Consider the following 22,631-nt stretch of genomic DNA (forward strand, 5'->3'; position numbering starts at 1 on the left):
GTAGGTCTCCAACTCAGAGTCTCTGAATATGTTGTTCCCTCTACTTCAGTCACTCTTCCCTTTTCTCTTTACCTAGTTAACACCTACTCTTATTTCAGCTCTCAATGACCATTTCCTTAGAGAAAACTTCCTGATGGTCAAATTACCCACCCATATGCCCTCGTTGTACCGTGTTATTCTCCTGTGTAATACCTACCACTGTTGCAATATTACATTTATTTGTGTGATTACTTGACTAATGTCTTGCTTTTCTACTAGCCTATAAACCACATGAGGATTGGGACTGTCAGGGTTTGCTTATCATTACAACCCCAGAATCTAGCAAAATGTTTAGCATACAGTGGGTTGTCAATAAGTATTCATTTCAATGAATGAACTTGGAAGCCAAATTGAACTAGAGTAATAAATAAATAGTGAGTAAGAAAATGTAGTGAATTTACCCAACTTTTCATCTTAATGGGGGGAGAGAAGTATTTAGAGGGGTAAGTTGAGATTAAGAATGGGTTTGCTGGTTGGTTGGTTCAAAAGCTGGAGAGGTTAAAACAAGCTTAAGTGCCAATAGCAAGAATCCAGCAAAGAAGAAAAGTTAAAGATGCTCAACAAAGATGGAATAACCAACAATATAATACTTCTGAGAAGCCCAGCATCCAGGAAGCCAAAGCCTAGGTAGAAGTACTGGTCTTAGAAAAAGAAGCAGCATCTCCATTGTAGCAGGATAAGAAGAGAAAAGGGAAAGTGTCAAAATAGGTTTATAGATCTGGTGGTAGAAAGTGAAAAGGTAGATAGTTCTAGACTAATGACTTCTATTTATCTATGATGTCAAAAGAGGGTGATCTGCTGAAAGTGAGGATCTAGAGAAAGGACTCAGATTGGAGGAAAATAGTAAAACAAAAAGACTGCTCACCGGCACTGATAGTCTAGTGGAAATTAGTGGCCAAGCACTTACTTGGCAGAAGTTACCCAATGAGATATTTTCCAGCTGTGCTTGGAGCCTTGCAAAAAGAAGGTAATCAGTCATCAATACTGAAGTTTGCCAGATGGACATGAAAAAGGGACAGAGGGTCAAGAAAGCTGGGGCACTGGAGAGACAGTGGAGTGACAATAGCTTCTAAGCCGGACAGACAGAAAAAGAAAACAGAAAACAGTAAAGTACAGGAAAAAGAATAAGAAGGTCTGGATGACTGGAGTTGTCAATGAAAGTTAAGAGAATTAAATGAGACAAAGCATGTAAAACACTCTGCAGAGTAGCTGGAACAGAGTTATAAGTGCTCAAGAAGTCTTATTATTATCAAGAGTTTAACACTGAAGGTTTAGATTATTCACAAGAGAACCTAAAGATAATGACACGTAGTAATTCACAGTCAGACAGATGAGAATACAGAAGCAAAGTCATTTTAGCCAGAAGGTGAGCCCAGTATCTAACTGTGAAATCAGCTTTGTAGTTCTCTCACATAACTCTCAATAAGGACTTTAACATAAGCTTTCAAGTTCCAATTATGCTTTAATTCATTTAATGTGGAGAAACTACAAACTATGGTGGTACTCAGGAAGGTCTTAAAACATCTTCCTCCAATGTTAAGAGACTCCTGGACTTCATTAACACAAAAGAAGAGTATGGCAAAAGCAGTGTACATGTGCAATAGTGGTTGTGACCCAGACCTGCCTTGTAAAGCCTCTATTTTACATATCAGGTAATAACATTAATCTAAGCAAAAAGTTAAAGAAATAAACGAAAAGGTACTCAATCCAATTAAATAAGATGCTCCTATACACCCAGTTAGAATCGCTAAAGTGATAAGACTGACAACATCAAGTAATGACAACGATGCGGAGCAAAAGCCTCTCTCACACACAACTGGCAGAAGCGTAACATGGTACAATCACTTTGGAAAACTACGTGACAATATCTTTTAAAGCTGAAAGTGGTATAGCTTATGACTCAAAAATTCCTGTTTGGTATTTCCCAACACAAATATTAATACATACATATGTATACCAAAAGGTATGTATAAAGTGTACAAAAATGTTCAAAGTAGTACTAGTCTTAATAGTTCCAAACTAGAAATAACCCAAATGTCCATAATGATAGAATGGATAAATTGTGCTATATTCATTCAATGGGATACTATATACCACAAGGATGAAGTAGTGCTACACACAGCACATATGAATCTCACAAACAATGTTGGCTTTAAGAAATCAAAACACAAGAGTTTATGCCATATGATTACATTTATATAAGTTCAAACACAGGAAAAACCCACTTTTCGCCGATGTGCTGCAGACTTTCATGAATGCACCACACACCAAAGAACAAAGAGCTCCTCTTAATAACAGGGGCGCACAGTGCCCTTAGAAGACGGCATGGCATGGTATTTATCAATGGCTGCTTCTGCTCTAACTTCGACGGTTACAGAATTAGAATAGTTGTTACTACTGTGGGGTTGGTGACGGAGAAGAGCATGAGGGAGGACCTCTGGTGTACTGGTCATGTTCTAGTCTTGTTGGTGGGATGTGTACTTTGTAATAATTGAGCTGTACATTTATGATTTGTGCCCTCTTATATGTATCCCATACTTCACTGGAGAGTTTACTTAGAAACAAAAGGCTAGAAATGACAAAAACAATGTAGGAAAAGGCTTTAGAAGAAGCCAAGGCTGCTGGCTCTGCAGAATCCCCTTTTGCCTCTATGTATAGAATCGGCCACTATGCTACAGAGAGATGGAATGACCTAAATCATGTTATCTAAAATAACAAAATGAAATAATGAGAGAGCAGGGATTGGAATTGAGGTATGCTAATCTCACAATGTTCTCAAATTCTGGAAGGAATGTTTCTGAATGTTTACAGAGGGGTCCTTGTCATCTAGGCACTCATTATCCTGATCCTTAAAGCAATGAGATTGTAAAGGGATGCAAAAGTAGTCATAACACAAAAATATTTACTAAAGAACAAGAGCACTTATAAAGTTGGTCCTCACTCAAACATTCCTCCTCTGGCTCAGACCAGCTACTGTTTCTGCCAATTCCCATCAACTGCCCTTGTCAGTCATTCTTGGTGAATTGTTTCTTGTGTTATGATGTTAAACAGGACGACACAATACAACCATAATGTAAATCAATTGCGAAGTGAAACTGCACATCTTGCAAAAGATGCATGATTCCATGAAGTTGATAAAAGTGCTATTGGAGAACTGTTTGAATCACATGCCAAACCACTGACAAAAAGAGAACCTGGCAGATTAAGGTCAGTTAATCATTGTGGAGGGGATCCCTGGTTGTTCACCAAGTAACCATTTTTTCCTTCCTACTCAGTAACAGAACCCTGATTTTTCAGTAATTGTATTTCTATTGTAACGGTAAATAAGTGATGTTAATATACTCCAAAGCTAAGAAATGTGAGTCAATTTTTAAATCCAAAGAGCTAAATGGACAGTCTCAGATAATCCTCTCCTCCTCAAGTAAATATTTGCTGCTGCAATCCAGTTGCACCCTATTTAGGGATTGAGGCAATGCTTTACAATGCTATGATCCACGAACGAAAACATATTCGCGGGAGTGGGAGGGAACCTAATGAGTCTTCAACAAGTTTAAGCACTGGTAAACTATGTTCAACTACCATTACAGGCAGGCAATAGCTAAATGCACCAGCAATTTGAAGTCTGTGGTATTGTAGATACAAAAAGATTTACATGAAAGGAACATGAATTTGAAAACAGATACATGAAAGTAAGTTACATAAATTAACGAATTCAGGCATTCACAGTACTTCAGCACAAAGGCCAGGAAAGATTTAAAAGCATTCCCATAGACTGCACTGGTGCACTGTAGCAGGAGCTGGTGAACAAAGACAAAATCCCTGCAGTCAGCGTTTGCTTATAGAAACCAGAAGTTAATATCTTCATAAAAGTCTTAAATTCCTCTCCTGTTGCCCATATTCCCAGCAGAACCACTAGACAAAGCAAACTAGGTTTTGCAGTTACACATAACTCACATCCTGCTTTGTCCTCTTGAAACATGATCCCAGTCAACAAAACCCGAACATGCCCACAAATCTACTTAGATGTGTATTATCTATAAATAAAGCTTACAGAAAGTAAAAAGTGACTTTCTATGCTTATCGGTATAGATGTTATGGAATTAAAAAAAAATAATAAAGTCTCTTTGTTTCACCTTCGCCAGCGTTAAAACCCGTTCTTTTCATAACCCACCTTTCGCGGATGTGCTGCAGACTTTCACGAATGCACCACACACCAAGGACAGAACAAAGAGCTCCTCTTAATAACAGGGGCGCACAGTGCCCTTAGAAGATAGCATGGTGTTTATCGATAGCTGCTTCTGCTCTAAATTAACACGAACAGGAGGACTCGTCTTCAACTAGCTCCACCAGGGAACACAGGAGGGGGCGGGGATCCTTATTTAAGAGCAGCTGATTTCAGGCCAGCAACTCTCCTCCCTTTGGGGGCTTCGGTTTGGGCTATGCCAATGGGTTTCTTCACACAAGATCTCACGACACCTTAAAACGGCTCGCCAATGGAAGGATCCTCGCCTCACAAAGAGATAACTAGGGCAGAGCTGTTACACAACCGATACCCGACAGCGAAAGCCAGCCCGAGGAGTCCCCCAGGAGTCTGACTCGGGAGCTACATCCTCGGCAGACGAGAAGCACTTTTGCTCGAGAATTGTTTTACGCGCCCCTCTACCAACTGCGGAATCGCTCGCCTGCGAAAACGGAAGGAGGGGCGAGGACAGAGAAAGAGGGGCGCGATCCACAGGGCGCGGAGTTCGACCCCGGGAACCAGGGGCCCAAGCCCGGACCACCTCCCACCGTCGTCCGTCACTCCCACAGCGGCGGTACCTGTTTCCGCATGTTATTCATGACGCCCATGAAACCCGCCAACAATTTAGCTTCTTCCCGAGCAGCAAGTTTCTTCTCGGTCTTCTTCTTGCTGCTCTTCTCCACCCCAGAGGCTGCCATCCTCCCTCAGCTCGGTTCACGCCCGGGGCTCGCCGGGCCGGGCGAGGGGTCGCACTCTCTGGGCACACTGGGGATTCTATCGACCAAACACGGCGATCGGCACTGCAGCTGCAGCGCCCAGCTCTGGAACGGGCGGCAGGCGGCGGTGGCTCGGCCACTGCCGAAAGACAAGGCCGGGCGGCCCCCTTAGAAGGGCTCAGGGAGCGACGCTGCCAACTGGGCTGCGTCCCCGGGCAGAACCCGAGCCCGGCCCAGGAGCCTGCGCACTTCGCGCAAGGAGGCGGGGGCACTATGAAGAGAGTCAGGGGCGGGGCCTGGTACGTCACAGTGGCGCGCCGTTCCGAGCAATGAGAGTGCAGGCACAGGTGCGGCCGGTTTCCTTGTCGCTGTCCCGCGCTGAGTGAGTTTTGCCTCGAAGCTGGTCCGAAGTCGCGCCTGCTCTTTTGTGTGCCCAAGGCAGATTTCCAGGTTTCGCTTACGTGATTATCTTTTTTTTTTTTTTTTGATAATTGGGCGGTGGAACATGCAAAGGTGTCTCCCATCAGTGTAAGGCTTCATGGGACAGGGTCGGTGTTCAGTGCAGTATCTGAGCCTGGTGTATGGTAGGCGCTCAATAAATATTAAATGATGAAAGGATATTACTGCAAGTTAAAGTCTTGTTACACGGAGCACAAGATTTATTTTCGTGGGATTCATAACGCAAGAGCACACAGTCCCGTTGGTGTCTCCTTGGCGTGCAATGAATGTCTGCCTAACTAGGCTGGCTTACTATGTGTTTACAACTGTAATCAGTTGTCAGTCGGTTCTAGAAATCTTCAGTTAGGCTTCTCTAAGTGTTTTTACGGGAACACGGAACTCAATCACAGCCCTCATGGAAATGTTTTTTGTAGCCATATTCTTTCTAGTGTATAGTAATATACAGGATTATTTGAAATTGTACATTATTTAATATTATGAAAACTTTATATCTCATTGGTTTTCCTCCTCGGTCTATATAGGACTATACAGAGACATTTTATGTAAAATAATTTACACCATTGAGGCATTTTTTTTTTTTTTTTTGAGGCAGGGTCTCGGCCCTGTCGCCCAGGCTGGGGGTGCAGTGCAGTGGCTAATCGTAGCTCACTGAAGCCTCAGCACTCCTGGGCTCCAAGCAATTCTCCCATCTCAGCCTCCCAAGTAGCTGGAACTACAGGCGTGCAACACCACTCTGGGCTAATTTTTAAATTTTGTTGTTGTTGGTGGTGGTGGTGGTGGTGGAGAAGAGGTCACACTATGTTGCCCAGGCTTGTCTCGATCTCCTGGTGTTACGCAATCCTCCCGCCTAGGCCTCCCGAAGTGCTAGGATTACAGGAATGAGCCGCCAGGCCTGGCCCACAGTATACTTTTCTTGTTGAGGACAAACAATATAGCATAATCCAGATGAAAGAGCAAGCTGTATATATGCCTCAATTTTTACAAAAGAGTAAGATACTTAGGTCTCTGTACTCTTTATCTTTCTTCTGTTAATCTAGAGGTTCTCAGATGTGCCTCTATTTTAACTAGTTGATTTGGAGATTTAAGGTGAACCCTGGCAATAGGAATAATTTATTGTTAATAAAATTAGAAATGAGAAAATTTTTCATTCACTTTATTAAATGACCCAGGACACTGAAGAAAAACAGAATAAATTTTGTTTTCTTTTTTTTAATTGAAAAGAAGTAGAAATCTGTCTTCTAACTCTAAGGCCTTGGGAGATGAAGGATCCGTGATTCAAAGGCAGAAATGTAAGTGATGAAAAAGAATGCTGTCCTGTAATAAGGCAAAAAAGAAACGAGGAACAGCATCCTTAGTGCTTGATGTTAGAACAGTCTTTTTACATGTTGCTGAATATAAAACATCAAAGTTCATGGAGAAGCCATAGGATTCAGAGCTCAAAGAGACCACAGAGATTATATGGTACAGGGATTAAGCATGAGACTTTGCCTGGATGCAAAGTCAAGCATCTCAGCTTTCTAGTTGTGTAACTTTGGACAAATTGCTTAACTTCTGTTATGCCTCAGTCTCCTTATCTGTGAAAGTAGAACCTACCACATGGAACTGGCGTAAGGATTATAAAAATGCTTAGAGGGGTGCCAGCACAAGACACTTAAAATTACTTTACTGAGTTAATAATACACACATACCTCAGAGATATTTTGGGTTCTGTTCCAGACCACCACATAAAGTAAGTATCTCAGTAAAGTGAGTCACACAAATTTTTTGGTTTCCCAAAACATATGCAAGTTATGTTTACACTATACTGTGGTCTATTAAGTGTGCAATAATATTATGTCTGCAAAAGCAATGCACATACCTTAACTAAAAAGTGCTTTGTTGCTAAAAATTGCTAATGGTCATCTAAGCCTTTGCAAGTTGCAAGTTTTAAATTTATTTTTATTTTTATTTCTATTTTTTTTAAGAGATGGAGTCTTGCTGTGTTCTCCAGGATTGAGTACAGTGGCTGTTCACAGATGTAATCATAGTACACTACAGCCTCAAACTCCCGGGGTCAAGCAGTCCTCCTGCTTCAGCCTCTTGAGGAGCTGGGACTACAGGCCCATATCACCATGCCCACTAGATTCACAATCATTTTGCTTGTGGAAGGTCTTGCCTCAATGTTGATAGGTGCTGACTGATCAGGGTCAGGTTGCTGACTGATCAGAATGGTAGTTTCTGAATGTTGGGAATGGCTATGGCAATTTCTTAAAATAAGACAACAATGAAGTTTGCTGCATTGATTGACTCCCTTTCACAAAGGATTTCTCCATATCATGCAATGCTGTTTGATAGCATTTTACCCATAGTAGAACTTCTTTCAAAATTGGAGTCAATTCTCTCAAACCTTGTCTCTCTTGGTCAACTAAGTTTATGCACTATTCTACATCCTTTGTTGTCATTTCAACAATATTTACAGAGTCTTCACCATGAATAGATTCCTTTTCAAACAACCACTTTCTTTGCTCAGCTATAAGAAGCAGCTCTTCACCCATTCAAGTTTTATCATGAGATTGCAGCAATTCAGTCACATCAAATTCCACTTCTAATTCTAGTTGTTTTTCTATTTCCACCACATCTGCAGGTACTTTCTCCACAGAAATTTCAAACCTCTCAAAGTCATCCATGAGGGTTGGAATCAACTTCTTCCAAATTTCTGTGGATGTTGATGTTTTGACCTCCTCCCAATCACAAATGTTCTTAATGGCATCTAGAATGGTGAATCTTTTCCAGAAGGTTTTCAATGTGCTTTGCCCAGTTCCATCAGAAGAATCACTGTCTGTGGTAGCTCTAGCCTTATTAAATGTATATTTTAAATAATAACACCTAAAAATCAAAATGACTCCTTGATCCATGGGCTGTAGAATAGACATTGTGTTAGCAGTCATGAAAACAAGATTAATCTCCTTGTACAGCACCATTATAGCTCTTGGGTGACCACGTGCATTGTCAATGACCAGTAATATTTTGAAAGGACACTTTTTTTTGAGCAGTAGGTCTCAACAGTGGACTTAAAATATTCAGTAAGCCGTGTTGTAAACAGATGTGCTGCCAGCTAGGCATTGTTGTTCCATTTATAGAGCACAGGTAGAGCAGATTTAGCATAATTTGTCAGGACCCTAGGATTTTTGGAATGGTAAATGGGCACTGGCTTCAACTTCAAGTCACCAACTACATTAACTCCTAACAAGAAGAGTCAGCCTGTCCTTGAAAGTTTGAAAACAGGCATGGATTTCTCCTCTCTAGCTATGAAAGTCTTAGATGGCATCTTCTTCCAAGAGAAGTTGTTTCATGTACATTAAAAATCTGTTGTTTGGTGTACCCACCCTCTTCGATGATCTTAGCTAGATCTTCTGGATAACTTGCTACAGTTTCTACATCAGCACTTGTTGCCTTACCTTACACTTTTATGTTATGGAGATAGCTTCTTTCCTTAAACCACAGGAACGAACCTCTGCTATCTTCTAGCTTTTCTTGGGCAACTTCCTTCTTTCAGCTTTCATGGAACTGAATAGTGTTAGGATCTTGCTCTGGGTTAGGTTTTGGCTTAAGGGAATGTGGTAGCTGATTTGATTTATTTAGAGCACTAAAACTTTCGTCATATCAGCTTTAAAGCTGGTTTGCTTTACTATCACTTATGTGTTCACTGGAGTAGCACTTTAAATTTCCTCCAAGCTTGTTTGCTTTTCATTCACAACGTGGCTGTTTGGTGCGAAGAGGCCTAGCTTCCCAGTCTTGGCTTTCAACATGCCTTCCTCACTAAGCATAGTCATTTCTAGCTATTTATTTGAAGTTAGAGATGTGCAACTCTTCTTTCACTTGAACACTTAGAGGCCATTGTAGGGTTATTACTTGGCTTAATTTCAATATTGTTGTGTCTGGAGGAATAGAGAGGCCTGGGGAGACAAAGAGAAATGGGGAACAGCTGGTCATTTGAGCAGTGAGAACACACGCAACATTTATTGATTAAATTCGCTGTTTTATGGGCTCGGTTCATGGTGCTCCAAAACAATTATAATAGTAACATCAAACATCACTGGTCACAGGTCGCCATAACAGATATAATGATAATGATAATAATAATAATGTTTGAAATATTGCAAGAATTACCAAAATGTGACTCAGAGAAACAACAAAGTGAGCACACGCTGTTGGAAAAATGGTACCGATAGACTTGATCCATGCAGGGTTGCCACAAACGATTAATTTGCAAAAAAACAAAACAAAAGAACATGCAGTATCTGTGAAGCACAATAAAGCATACTGCAAATAAAATGTGCGCCTGTCCTGTATTAACTTTGTTACTATTTAATCTAGCATTTCCCAAAATGTGTTTCTTAGAATACAACTAGTCTTATGATTCCCCTAACCCGAACTGGTTCTCTGGGAATGCACCCACAGGAGGATAGGTTCTTGGGTGATCTTGGCCAATCCAGGTTCCCTGCAACTTGTAGTTCTCAGAATAACCGTAGAATGCAACTTTCTGAGATAGAGAAGTGATAGTCAGAATAATCCATGTTGTGTCCTTGTTTCTCCCAGAACAGGGTGTACTGCAGCACTTGTTCTCAGTGATCCTAGTGCCACCTAGGGTATAAAACCCAGAGCACAGTGCTTTCAGTGTCCCTCTGCTGCAGTGGGATGTGGAGCACACACAGATAAGACCCTTTCCACATTCAGCAGCTTTCTTGAGCCTTAGAGGACTGGCTTGCTGTGGATCCTAGGCTTCTATTTATTCTTGCTCCTCATCTATCTGTGCATAATAAATCTGTTTGCCTAGCCTGTGTGAGTGTTCTGTCTCTCTCACCAGACTCATGCGATTGGTAGAGAACCTTTGCAACAATTTCGGGAGACATGTAAAATATATCCTTGGTGAAAAATCCCAAAATATATTTGCATATTAAGTGTTTAGAGGTTTTCTGTACCTATTACTTAAACCTATTGAACTTTTCTATAGTCCAGTACTTTTTGAAGTGTCAACTTAGCCAATTCCCATTTTCTGTGAATTACTTACTCCTCTATTCACCCACAGGAGGAATTCCTAAAGCTGTACCTATTCTGTGGGACTTTACCTCTACCTGGTCTCAGTTTATTGGATTAAGGTTGAACACCTAAACCAAAGAGACCCAATTAATAAGCTGAAGTAAAGAGCATCATGTTCTCTTTGGACACTGGACAAATGGATGTTGATGAGCTTGTGTGCAGCAGTTCTACTGGAAGTACGTACAAGGGGCTCAGCCAGCCAATTTGGACGGTGTATGTGATAAGCAGAGAAAGGCAGCAGTCTGCAGAGACTGCAGAATGAAAAAAAAAAAAAAAAGCAGAAACCCAGAGAGAAATCAGACAAAAGACCAGGTGGTGGGCAGGGGTCTGGGGTTATCCAGGCTTAAAATTCAGGGTCTCTAAACTTGAACAGGCTGATTTCAAAGCTGTGGGCCTAGCAATGTGTTCACATAGCAATTTGGCTTTGTAAAATTTATAAAAGTAGGCTATTTTAACAACAATAGCTTGAGTCTATTGTCTCATTTCACCCTGATTTTCCCTCTATCATACTTTTTTTTTTTTTTACTATCTGGTGGTGTTGAAATTGCCATATATATCTTTGGGAACAAATCACAAATTGAACTGGGGATATATTTTTTGGCATCTAGCAGGATATATATTTGTAGATCACAGTTACTTCCATACAGTTAAACTATTTCCAGCCCTTCTAATGTAAGAATGGCATCCAGGAATAGTCCCTAGTCCCACTGTGCCAACCCTATCTTGTGATGCCAAAGATGCAGGGCCTGAGATCTTCTAATATGTCTTACAGTAACCAGCACTGAAAGTATTTAAGTAGTGGAAGATAAGCAAGTTTTAAACAGGTTTCATCAGCTAAGCCACAAGCTGGTCTATGGAAAATTCTTCAATCATCAAACATGTAAAATTGTAAGCAGAAGGTTGGTACTCACTTCCAATCAGAAGTGGAAGGAATATATATGTCATGCATTTTTTTTTTTTTTTTTTTGAGACAGAGTCTCACTCTATTGCCCAGCATGGAGTACAGTTGTGCAATCTTGGCTCACTGCAACTGCCACCTCCTGGGTTCAAGTGATTCTCCTGCCTCAGCCTCCCAGGTAGCTGGGATTACAGGTGCCTGCCACCATGCCTGGCTAATTTTTTTTTTTTTTGGTATTTTTGGCAGAGACGGGATTTCACTATGTTGGACAAGCTGGTCTCCAACTCCTGACCTCTGGTGATCTGCCCACCTCGGCCTCCCGAAGTGCTGAGATTACAAGGGTGAGCTACCATGCCCAGCCAGTCGTGTGTATATTTTACAATATGATGTATGAATGGTAAGTGTGACCTCAGCTTTCAGAAAGGTAAAGTAAGGGCCTCTGAAAATCTACTCCTCCATAAAAGCAACAAGAACACTGGGAAATTGTCAAAATTAACTTTTTCAGAATGCTGGAAACCAACTAAAAGCTTATAACAATCCAAGAAGTAGTTATTTAAGACAAATGGCTGAATCTCATAACAATGAGACTTGAGGTGTTTTAACTCTTCCTAATCCCTTCTCTCTCTCTCTAGCTTTACAGTAGCTTTAAAAACCAACAGCTTCACAACTATGGTAGCTGTGAAACCCACCAGCCCACTGTCATTTTTAGAAGGCAGAACAGGTTAAGAGGTCCTCAAAAGCCTCATCCCTAGGGTATTTTTAGTATTCAGCCTGTCTGGCACCTTACTGAAAAGCTCCGTTCTCAGGGCTTGTATTTATTTGACATGACTCAGAGCTCACTTTGTGCAAACAGCTCCGCCAGCAGGGAATTTGACAAAGACAATGAGCAGCAGTTGTTTAATATTGCAGCTGCCTAAGGCAGTATTGCCATTTAGGGCTAGCAAAATGCTGACCTAAACACTTAAATGGAAAAACTGAGTATATTAGTCAGGATTCTCCAGAGAAGCAGAACCAATAAGATGAATGGATGGGTGGAAAGATGGATAGATAGATAGATAGATAGATAGATAGATAGATAGATAGATGATACATACATACACACGTATACATACATATGTCACAGGATCCTTAGGGTGTTGCTTCACCAGCCAGAAACCTCTGTGGCTAGTGGCACCTTCTGCCTGAATATTGCTTGCACCTGCTGGATTCATTCTGCCCACTCGGCCTGGCAAGCTGTGCTCAGCTCGGGCTACCGGCCCGGATCCCACACCTGCCAACAGCAAACCAGGTTCAGAGTGGTGAGGAGTGTGTGGGCCAGTGAGCGTGGGGTCCGGCCACTGTGCACAGCCAGGCAGGCTGGCTACTGTGGCAAGGCAGGCAGCTGCAGGCGCCAGCACAGGTGCTGGCTCCATGCGAGGCTGTGGCCGGTCCAAATGTACTGTGTGCAGATTCTGTTACAGACACCCACATCTGAATGAGGGGAACGCAGTGGCACCCGGAAGCTTGGAGACACCAGGAACCACAGAGCCCTAAAGAGGGTGTCACAGCCCTGGCTGGGGAGCCCCTAGGTCTGGGCTTCCTGAAGGGCCACACCTCTTCTCTCCTTCTTGTCGTCCATAACATGGCAAGCAGGGGGGCATGTTTCATCCCTGTTTGTGTTATAGCTCTTTCAGTCCTGCCATTTGTTGGGTCTTGAGCTCTTATCCTGCATCCAGGAAGAATGAGGTATGCAAGCAAGCAAGGTGGAGAGGGCAAGCAAGGTGGAGAGGAGCTTCATTGAGTGACAGAACATCTCTCAGGAGACCTGAAGTGGGTAGCTCCTTTCTGCAGGTAGGTCATCCTGATGAGTGTCCAGCTCTCAGTGGAGAGGAGACCCATGGTGTGTAGCTCTTTTCTGCAGGCAGATCATCCTGATGAGTCAAGGAGACTCGAAGTGGATAGCTCCTTCCCACAGCTGGTAGTTTTGACATCTGTGTGAGTCTGGCTGAGTTTGGGGTTTTTATGGGCTTCAGAAAGGAGGAAGTGTGTGCTCATTGGTCCATGGGCAGCCATGGGTGGGCCCAGGAAAAGCACCGTAAGTTCTCACTCTGGGCTGCAGACTCTACCCAGAACTGGCAGCCTGGCCCCCAGGCTTCAGGCCATTCTTGGCTTGAAGGAGGGGCTTTACTGGGGACCCGCCCCTTCCCATCCAGGAACCTGTCTGCCTCCTGCCCTCATCAACATGTCATCCATGGCACCTTGGCTGTCCACACTGAGGGGTGTCTGCAGGCCCATGCCAAGCTGCCCTCAGTCACTGCCCCTCCCACCTCCCTCCCATGCTCTTTGGCGCCCAAAGTCTGGAGGGGGCTGAGGTGGCTGGGGGCTGTTGTGTCAGCACCACCCTGAGCACATGTACAGCTGGCCAGGTTGTGACAATGCCCAGGCTCAACCACAACATTGCTCTGCCCCAGAGCGGGTGCTGGGAGCAGGGAGAGGCCAGAGAGCAGGAGCAGGCACTTCCAAGCCTGCGGGAGCAGGGGAGCTTCCCAGTCCCTGAGAGCACAGGGATGCCCAGGTCTGGAGCCATGGCTGGGTGGCTACAGCTGTGCCCCAGAACATGGTGCTCCTAGCCTACCAACTTGGTAGGGCAAGGAGCTCCCACCTATTCCTGGCCCCTGCTAGCTCTGGGGAGTGCACAGCCCCAGCTGCACCTCCCCACTGCAGCCTGTGTCTTCACAGTGTGGCCACTCCAGATGGTCTGCTGCTGCTATCACATATACATACATAAATGCATGCATACATACATACATACATAAATATACACATATTTGTTATGGGAATTGGCTCATACAATTATGGAGACTAAGATGTCCCAAGATAGGTTGTCTGCAAACTATAAAACCAGGGAAGCTGTTGGTGCAATTGTCTGAGTACAAAAGCCTAAGAACCAGGGGAGCAGATGGTTTAACTCTCAGTCCTAGGCTGAAGGCCTGAAAAACTGGAGAGACTGCTTATGTAAGTCTGAGTCCAGTTGCTGGAGAATCTGGAGTCCATTTTTTTTTTTTTTTTTTTTTTTTTTTTTGAGACAGAGTCTCACTCTGTTGCCCAGGCTGGAGTGCAGTGGCTCGATCTTGGCTCATTGCAATGTCCACCTCCCTGGTTCAAGTGATTCTCCTGCCTCAGCCCCCTGAGTAGCTGGGACTACAGGCATGTGCCACCATGCCTAGCTAATTTTTGTATTTTTAGAAGAGACAGGGTTTCACCATATTGGCCAGGCTGGTCTTGAACTCCTGACCTCAGGTAAGGTTCCTAAGGTCCCTCCCAAAGTGCTAAGGTTATAGGCATGAGCCACCACGCCCAGCTGAGAATCTGGAGTTCTGATGTCTGAGGGTACAAAAAGATGGCTGTCTCAGCTCAGAGAGAGCAAATTCAAACTTTTTCTGCTTTGTTCTATCTGTCATCAATGGTTTGAATGACACCTGCCTACATTGGTGACTGAGGGTCTTCTTTACTCAATCTACTGATTCAAATGCTTATGTCTTCTGGAAACATCCTCACAGTATTCCTAGAAATAATATTTTACCAGTTACCTGGGTGTCTTTAACCTAGTCAAATTGACACCTTAAATTAATCACCACATTAGGTAATGAGATGTCCATAGTTGGCTTTGAAAACTATGGCATATACTTGGGAATCTAGAAGGCCAGGAGAAACCTGAGAAGGCCTGAAACTCTTACCTCTGGTTGACTTTTGTGGCTCTATGCAAACAACAAGTGACAGGTAAGGCAGAATTATAAGCTGCCTGCTGGAGCATTAAAGGTGCAACCCAACACACACATAGAACCCTTTGGCAGAGTAAAAGAATTATTATTTTAAGTGATTTTTTATATAAAAAGGATTATACACCATGACCGAGAGGGATTTATCCCAGGAATGCAAGGTTGGTTTAACCTATGAAAAATCAATCAACGTAATATATATTATATTAATAGCATAAAAAACAAAAATAACATGATTATAGATGTGGAAAAGGCAATTGAAAAAATCTGGCACCCTTTCATGACAAGAACATTCAGTAAATTATGAATAGAAGGGAACTTCCTAAACCCATTAAAGGACGTCTGTGAAGAACCCACAGCTAATATCATACTTAATGTGGAAAGACTGAAAGTTTTCCCTCTAATATTAGGAAGACAAAGATGTCTCATGTCTCCACTTCTGTTCAACATTGTACTGTAGGTTCTAACCAGGGCAATTATGTAAGAAAAAGAATTAAAAGACTTTAAGCTTGGAAAGCAGGAAGGAAAACTATCTTTATTCACAGTTGACATTAACTTATATATAAAAAATACTAAGGAACACACGCACACACATGCACATGCACATGCACACATACACACACACAGCATTAGAGCTAATACAAATTCAGCAATGTTTCAGGATACGAGATCAAGATACAAAAATCAGTTGTTTTTCTATATAATAAAAAAACATGAAAATGGAATTAAGAAAATATTCTATTTATCACAGCATAAACAAGAATAAAATAGGAATAAATTTAACGAAGTACAAGGCTTATACACTGGAAAATGTAAAACATCATAGAAAAAAATTAAAGAAGACCTAAATAAATGAAAAATCTCCCATGATAATGGAGTGAAAGACTTAACGTTGTCAAAATAATAGTACTCTCCAAGTTGATCTACAGATTCAATGTAATTATTATCAAAATCCTAACTCCTTTTTTTTTTTTACAGAAATCAACAAGATAATTCTAAAATTCATATGGAAACACAAAGAGGCCAGGCGTGGTGGCTCACGCCTGTAATACCAGTACTCTGGGAGGTCGAGGCTAGTGGATCACTTGAGATCAGGAATTCGAGACCAGCCTGCCAACATGGTGAAACACCGTCTCTACTAAAAATACAAAGATTAGCCAGGAGTGGTGGCATGCGCCTGTAGTTCCAGCTACTGGGGAGGCTGAGGCAGGAGAATCACTTGAACCTGGGAGGCGGAGGTTGCAGTGAGCTGAGATTACACCACTGCACTCCAGCCTGGGTGATAGAGCGAAACTCAGTCTAAAAGAAATGCCAGGAACTCAGAATAGTCAAAACATTTTGAAAGAAAAAGGCAAAGTTGAAAAATTTTAAACTTCCATATTTTAAAACTTACTACAAAGTTAATATGTAGTACTAACATAAGAATGCCAGTATAGATCAACAGAATAGAATTGAAAGGCCAGAAATAAATTCTTGTAGTTATGATAAATTGATTTTCAAGAAGAGTGTCAAGATCATTTAATGAGAGGGAATATTTTATTTTTCAACAAATTATGTTAATATAACTGGATAGCCACATGCAAAAGCATGAATTGAGATCCCTGTCTCACATCATATACAAAAATTAACTCAAATGGGAACTAAATATAAGAGGAAAAACTGCAAAACTCTTAGAAGAAAAAATATGCTTAAATCTTTGTGACTTTGGATTGGGCAGTGGCTTCCTAGACACCAAAAGCACAAGCAACAACAACAACAAAAAAATAGATAATTTGGACTTCATAAAAATGAAAAACTTTTGTTCTTCTAAGGATACCATCAAGAAAGTGAAAAGACAGCCCATAGAATCACAGGAAATATTTGAAGATCATATATTGGAAAAGGAGCTTGTGTCCAGAATATGTAAAAACACCAATAACCCAATTTAAAAATGGGTAAAGAATCTTAACAGACATTTCTCCCCAGAAGACAGACAAATGGCCAATAAGCACATGAAAGATGCTCAGCTCCATTAGTCATCTGAGACTAAATAAAAAAATAAATCAGAACTACAAGATACCACTTCACACCCACTAGGGTCACTGTAATTTTAAAAATATATAATAACAAGTGTTGGCGGGATGTGGAGAATTTGGAATGCCCATACATTACTCATGGGATTGTAAAATGATGCAGCCACTTTGGAAAACAGTTCAGCAGTTCCTCAAAATGTTTTTTTTTAAAAAAAGGAATTATCATCTGGTCCAGCAATTCCACACCTAGATATATATACAAGGCAATTGAAAATATGTTCACACGAAAATATGGGCACAGATGTTTGCAACACTGTTACTCATAATAGCCAGAAAGTGAAAACAACTCAAATGTTTATCAATTAATGACTGGATAAACAAAATGTAGTATATTCCATATAATGGTAATGTTCCATAACATGGAACATTAGTCATTACTGAATCATAAAAAGAAATGAGATTCTGATACATGTTATAATGTGAATGAACCTTTAAAACATTATGCTAAGTCTAAGAAGTCAGACACAAAAGACCACAACTTATGTGTTTTCATTCATATGAAATCCCCAGAATAGACAAATCCAAAGAGATGGAAAGTAGAATATTGTTTGCCAGGGATTGGGGGTGGTAAGGAGGCAATGAGAATTGGCTACTTATATGTATGCTTTTTTTTTTTTTTTTGAGTGATAAAAACATTCTGGAATTAGATGGTGGTGATAAATGCACAACTTTGTGAGTATACTAAAAACCACTGAATTGTATATTGTAAAGGGGTAAACCTTATGGTATACAAATTATATTTACTATAGCTGTTTTTATTTTTTAGAGATGGGATCTCACTGTCACCCAGGCTGGAGTGCAGTAATGTGATCTGAGCTCACTGCAAACTTCGCCTCCTAGGCTCAATTGATCCTCCTGCCTTAGCCTCTAAGTAGCTGGGATTACAGGTGTGTGCCACCACGCCCAACTAATTTTTGTATTTTTTGTAGATACGGAGTTTTGTAATGTTGCCCAAGCTGATCTCACACTCCTAAGTTCAAGTGATCCACCCGCCTTGGCCTCCCAAAGTGCTGGGATTACAGGCGTGAGTCACTGTGCCTGGCATATTTTTAAAAATTATAAATGCAACTTTTTCTTCATTTTTGAGGGGAAATGCATGAAATAGAATTTATCAGAATTACTATGTTTTTATAACAGTACTACCAACAGTGAGTTTGTCTGTGTATGAAGTTTCATATTTTATGCATCCTGGCATATTGGACCATGTCTTAACAATATAATGCATCATGTCCTGATAAAGTCTTGCGATCCCAGAAGCACATGTGACTGAGAATGAATTAGTATCTAGGATATATAAAAAATGCTTACAAGTCCATAAGAAAAACATCTTTAAAAAAGGACAAAATAAATAATTAGAAAATGTACTCAAAAGGAAATTGGAATGACCAATAAACATATAAAAATGTGTTCAACATCACTAGTAACCTGAGAAGTGCATGTTAAATCCAAAATGAGATAGGCTGAGGTGGGCAGATCACTTGAGGTCAGGAGTTCGAGACCAGCCCAGTCAACATGGTAAAACCCTGTCTCTATGAGAAATACAAAAAAAAATTAGCTGAGTGTGGTGATGGGTGACTAATCCCAGCTACTCGGGAGGCTGAGGCACAAGAATCACTTGAACCTGGGAGCAGAGGTTGCAGTGAGCTAAGATCGCGCCACTGCACTCCAGCCTGGGCAACAGAGCGAGACCTCAACTCAAAATAAATATAAAAAAACAAAATGAGATAGGTTTTGGCATCCATCCATCCATCTGATTGACCAAAATTCTACAGGGATACAATACCAAATATTACTAAGGATATTTAGCATTTATCCATTGCTGGCAATATTATAATTTGGTACAGTCACTTTGGACAACAATTTGACGAAATCTAGTAAAGCTGACAATGCATACTCCCTAAGCAATTTCACACCTAGACTGGGCATACCTACAAGGAGAGATATATGGGAATAGCACATTCATGGCAGTATTTTTTGGTAGTAAACAATCTAAATGTCCACTTATAGGAAAATAATAAAGAAGGCACACTGTACCATAATTATATTGCAGTAAAAAATGAGTTAGAGCCACAGGAATAAACATAGATTCAGTAACATAATATAGAGGAAAGAAAGTAAGATGCATAAAGATGCACACATTATGAAGCCATTAAAATGGTGTTGAAGTGTAAGAAATAGTAAACTAATGTATTGTTTAGAAATTGACGCATAGGTAGTAAAGTATTATTTTTTAAAAAGTATGTGAATGATAAACACCAAATTAGTATAATGGTTAGCCATGTGAGGAAGGGAGATGGGTGAATTTTAGGATGAGTTCACTTGAAGCTTCGACACTTTGGGTAATGTGTGTTTTATTTTTCTTAAGCAAGATGCTAGGTACATGGCTATTATGCATTTTGCATATCTAATCATCTAATTATATAATATTAAGTTTATTTATATTAAATTTAGTTTATATACAAAAACCAAAACAAATGAATGATTAGCAAAAAAAGGGCAATAAACATGGAAACTAGGAATATCATTCAAAGTGTTACCACTCTAAAAATGAACATCACCATCCTTATGTCACTTTAAGCTTATGATTCTGACATTGTTTATAGTCCAGAATCTAAATTATCTCCCAGTTATTTCCTTTTTAAAAATTCATACTTGGGAATATCCCAGTTTTATCAGTCTCAAACTGCATGGTCCAGTAGTTGCTTATTTCTTGTCTCTTCTTTTTTCTCAGATCACAAATTAACATTTTCTCCTACCTAGTATATATCTGCTCCATCAGAAACAATCTTCCTTATATTTTATATTATTTTATTGTTCATAGGATATTTGCATATTTATTATTTCTTGTGATATTTTACATGTATTTCTCTTTTTAAGGATGGGAATATAATCATAGAAAGGCTAAGCCATTTTTCCAAAGTCACTTTGCATGCGGTTGAAGCATGATTAAATTTCAGGTTCTAATTTTTAGTCCACTGGGACATTAACTACCCTTTTCTCCACCAAGTGTCACAGCTTCAATACTTCTGCTCATGTCAAAAGGTGCTCCTTATGGGGGAGGGGATGGGGAACGTGGATGGGCGGAAAGAGGAGCATGTCTGCCTACTCTCACTTAACCAGCCAAAACATTTTGCTTCTTTCCCAGACATCCACTCCTTTTACCTCTCGAAATAGCTCTGCCCCAAGGAAGGAGTAGCTGCTAATCTAATTGGTCAGAGCCTAATAGTCATTGGATACCATTTTACTAGTGGGTAGGGTCACTATGCATTTAAAGAACGGCACCCACACTCATCACTCATTATCTAATTCTATGAAGTTGAAAAATGCCCAGGCATGGCCTGTATCTGTTGGGCAGGTCTATTTATTTGAGCTTCTTCCAGCCTGCAATTTGATGTGTAAGTCAGGCTGAGCTCTGCCCCTCTGACACGGCCATTTCTGTTTTAGGGGGTGCTGGCCAGGGAGGGAGGCTGTCTGCCGAGTTGCATTCTCCATTCTGGCTCTGCCAGAGTTCTGCCTTGAGGGGCTGTGAGTGCTTCTCTAGCTGTTCATAAAATGGTATTTTCTCCCTTCTGACTCTTGCTTCTCACGTCTACGGGTGGCTTTTATACTTGGGTACCCTGCCTGGTAGGGCAGTAGGTTAGTGGTAGGATTTTCAAAACTCAACTCTAAACTATTAATACCATTTAGCACCCAGATTGGCACATATTGTTCAGCAATGCCTCCCTTCTCAGTGAAAACAAATTGTCATTACTCCCTTTTGCCCTGGCGTGACTGGGGAATAAACATTCTCTTTATTCTTCAGGACTCAAGGGTAATATATAATGCTTCCTACTCTGTCCATTTTACTACCTTTTTTTTTTTTTTTTTTTTGAGACGGGGTCTCGCTCTGTCGCCCAGGCTGGAGTGCAGTGGTATGATCTCGACTCACTGCACGCTCCGCCCCCGGGTTCACGCCATTCTCCTGCCTCAGCTTCCCGAGTAGCTGAGACTATAGGCGCCCGCCACCAGGCCCAGCTAATTCTCTTGTATTTTTAGTAGAGACGGGGTTTCACCGTGTTAGCCAGGATGGTCTCGATCTCCTGACCTCGTGATCCGCCCACCTCAGCCTCCCAAAGTGTTGGGATTACAGGCGTGAGCCACCGTGCCCGGCCCATTTTACTACCTTTTTGTTTTGTTTTGTTTTATCTATTTCACCAGCTACCATAGCTTTATCACATAACTGTCAGAAAATGACTGTGATAAAAGATAAAAGGAGTTTGATGTGACATAAAAGAATAACTTGAATAGGAGTGAATGTTTCTTGATAAATACAATTGACACTCAGTGATTTGCCTCCTAGAAATAATTCATTTACATTCATCATAACAACCAATAATGGAAAATACAAGTTTGGTCTGCTTTTTTATTTCAGTATTATTTAGATTAATGTTAAATAGTTGTCACTATTTCTATTAGATTATATCTCTTAAAATAAAATGCTTTGAAATTATTTAGTATATGCTTTTGTCTAGCAAATAGAATTTTATCATTGCCAACAAAAGAGAATTACCCATGGCTGTGAATGTTCACGTATGGAAAGAGCCCCAGAAAATTGCCTTGATCCCCAATTCCTGCCCACAAAGTTCACAATCATATAAAGTAAGAAAATGAGGGATTTAAGCTGATAACTAGCTTTGAATATTTAAGCCATATTTTCCTTCAGTAAAATAGACGAAAACTACCATTTAGTGAGCACTTACTATGCACCAATCACTGTGTTACATATTTTCTCTATATAGTCTCCCTTTACCTTTACATGCCCCTCTGAGCTTGGTGCTGATAATTTGGGATTTGTGAAAATTAAGGACATCTGCTCTTCAAAAGGCACTGTTAAGAGGATGAAAGGACAAACTACAGTGTGGGAGGAAATATTTCCAAATCACATACTGATACAAGTCTTGTATCTAGAACATATAATGAAGTCTCAACTCAGTAAGAAAAAAACAAACCATTTGAGGAAAATATGGGCCAAAGATTTGAGGAGATAATTCTCCAAAGAATATACATAGATAGGAAAAAAGCGCATGAAAAGATGCTCAACATTTTTATTTATCAGGGGAATACAAATTAAAACCACAGTAAGATGCCACTTTACACCTAAAAGAATGTCTAAACTTAAAACACTTGACCATATCAAGTGTTGATGAAAATATGGAAGCACTGGAACTCTCATACACTGCCAAATGGGAATGCAAAATGTACAACTACTTTGGAAAACAGTTTGGCAGTTTCCTAAAGTTATACAATATGCCTCCTATATGAATTAGCTATTCCACTCCTAGGTATTGACCCAAAAGGAATGAAAGCATAAGTCTTTACAAAGACCTGTAT

At 40.8% G+C, this 22,631-nt stretch overlaps 1 protein-coding gene and 1 long non-coding RNA gene across 7 annotated transcripts in view; one reads left to right on the top strand and one right to left on the bottom strand.

Moving 5' to 3' along the window:
• The window catches only part of KLHL7 (kelch like family member 7), a 69,483-nt gene extending 64,203 nt beyond the window's left edge, over positions 1-5,280 (bottom strand). The window contains exon 1 of one of the 5 annotated variants that reach the window (XR_008503604.2): positions 4,858-5,254. Coding sequence is in view for 2 of the 5 variants with exons in the window: in XM_054494856.2 (XP_054350831.1) it covers positions 4,858-4,977 (120 nt within the window). In the remaining 3 variants the exon portion in view is untranslated. Of the gene's footprint in view, positions 1-4,210; positions 4,455-4,857 lie in introns of those variants that run through there. The other 4 variants (XM_054494856.2, XM_054494858.2, XM_054494857.2 and 1 more) reach the window with 4 other exon arrangements.
• A 38-nt stretch (positions 5,281-5,318) lies between these two features.
• LOC129040390 (uncharacterized) lies at positions 5,319-20,898 on the top strand. 2 transcript variants are annotated; one of them, XR_010127103.1, is made up of 5 exons: positions 5,321-5,445; positions 6,676-6,743; positions 10,523-10,709; positions 11,678-13,261; positions 16,168-20,898. It is a non-coding gene; the product is annotated as an uncharacterized LOC129040390 (long non-coding RNA). The 2 variants fall into 2 exon arrangements; XR_010127104.1 differs by lacking the exon at positions 6,676-6,743 and having other exon boundaries at positions 5,319-5,445.
• Positions 20,899-22,631: the final 1,733 nt, after the last annotated feature.

Source organism: Pongo pygmaeus, chromosome 6 (assembly GCF_028885625.2).
Source record: "Pongo pygmaeus isolate AG05252 chromosome 6, NHGRI_mPonPyg2-v2.0_pri, whole genome shotgun sequence".
NCBI lineage: Eukaryota > Metazoa > Chordata > Mammalia > Primates > Hominidae > Pongo > Pongo pygmaeus.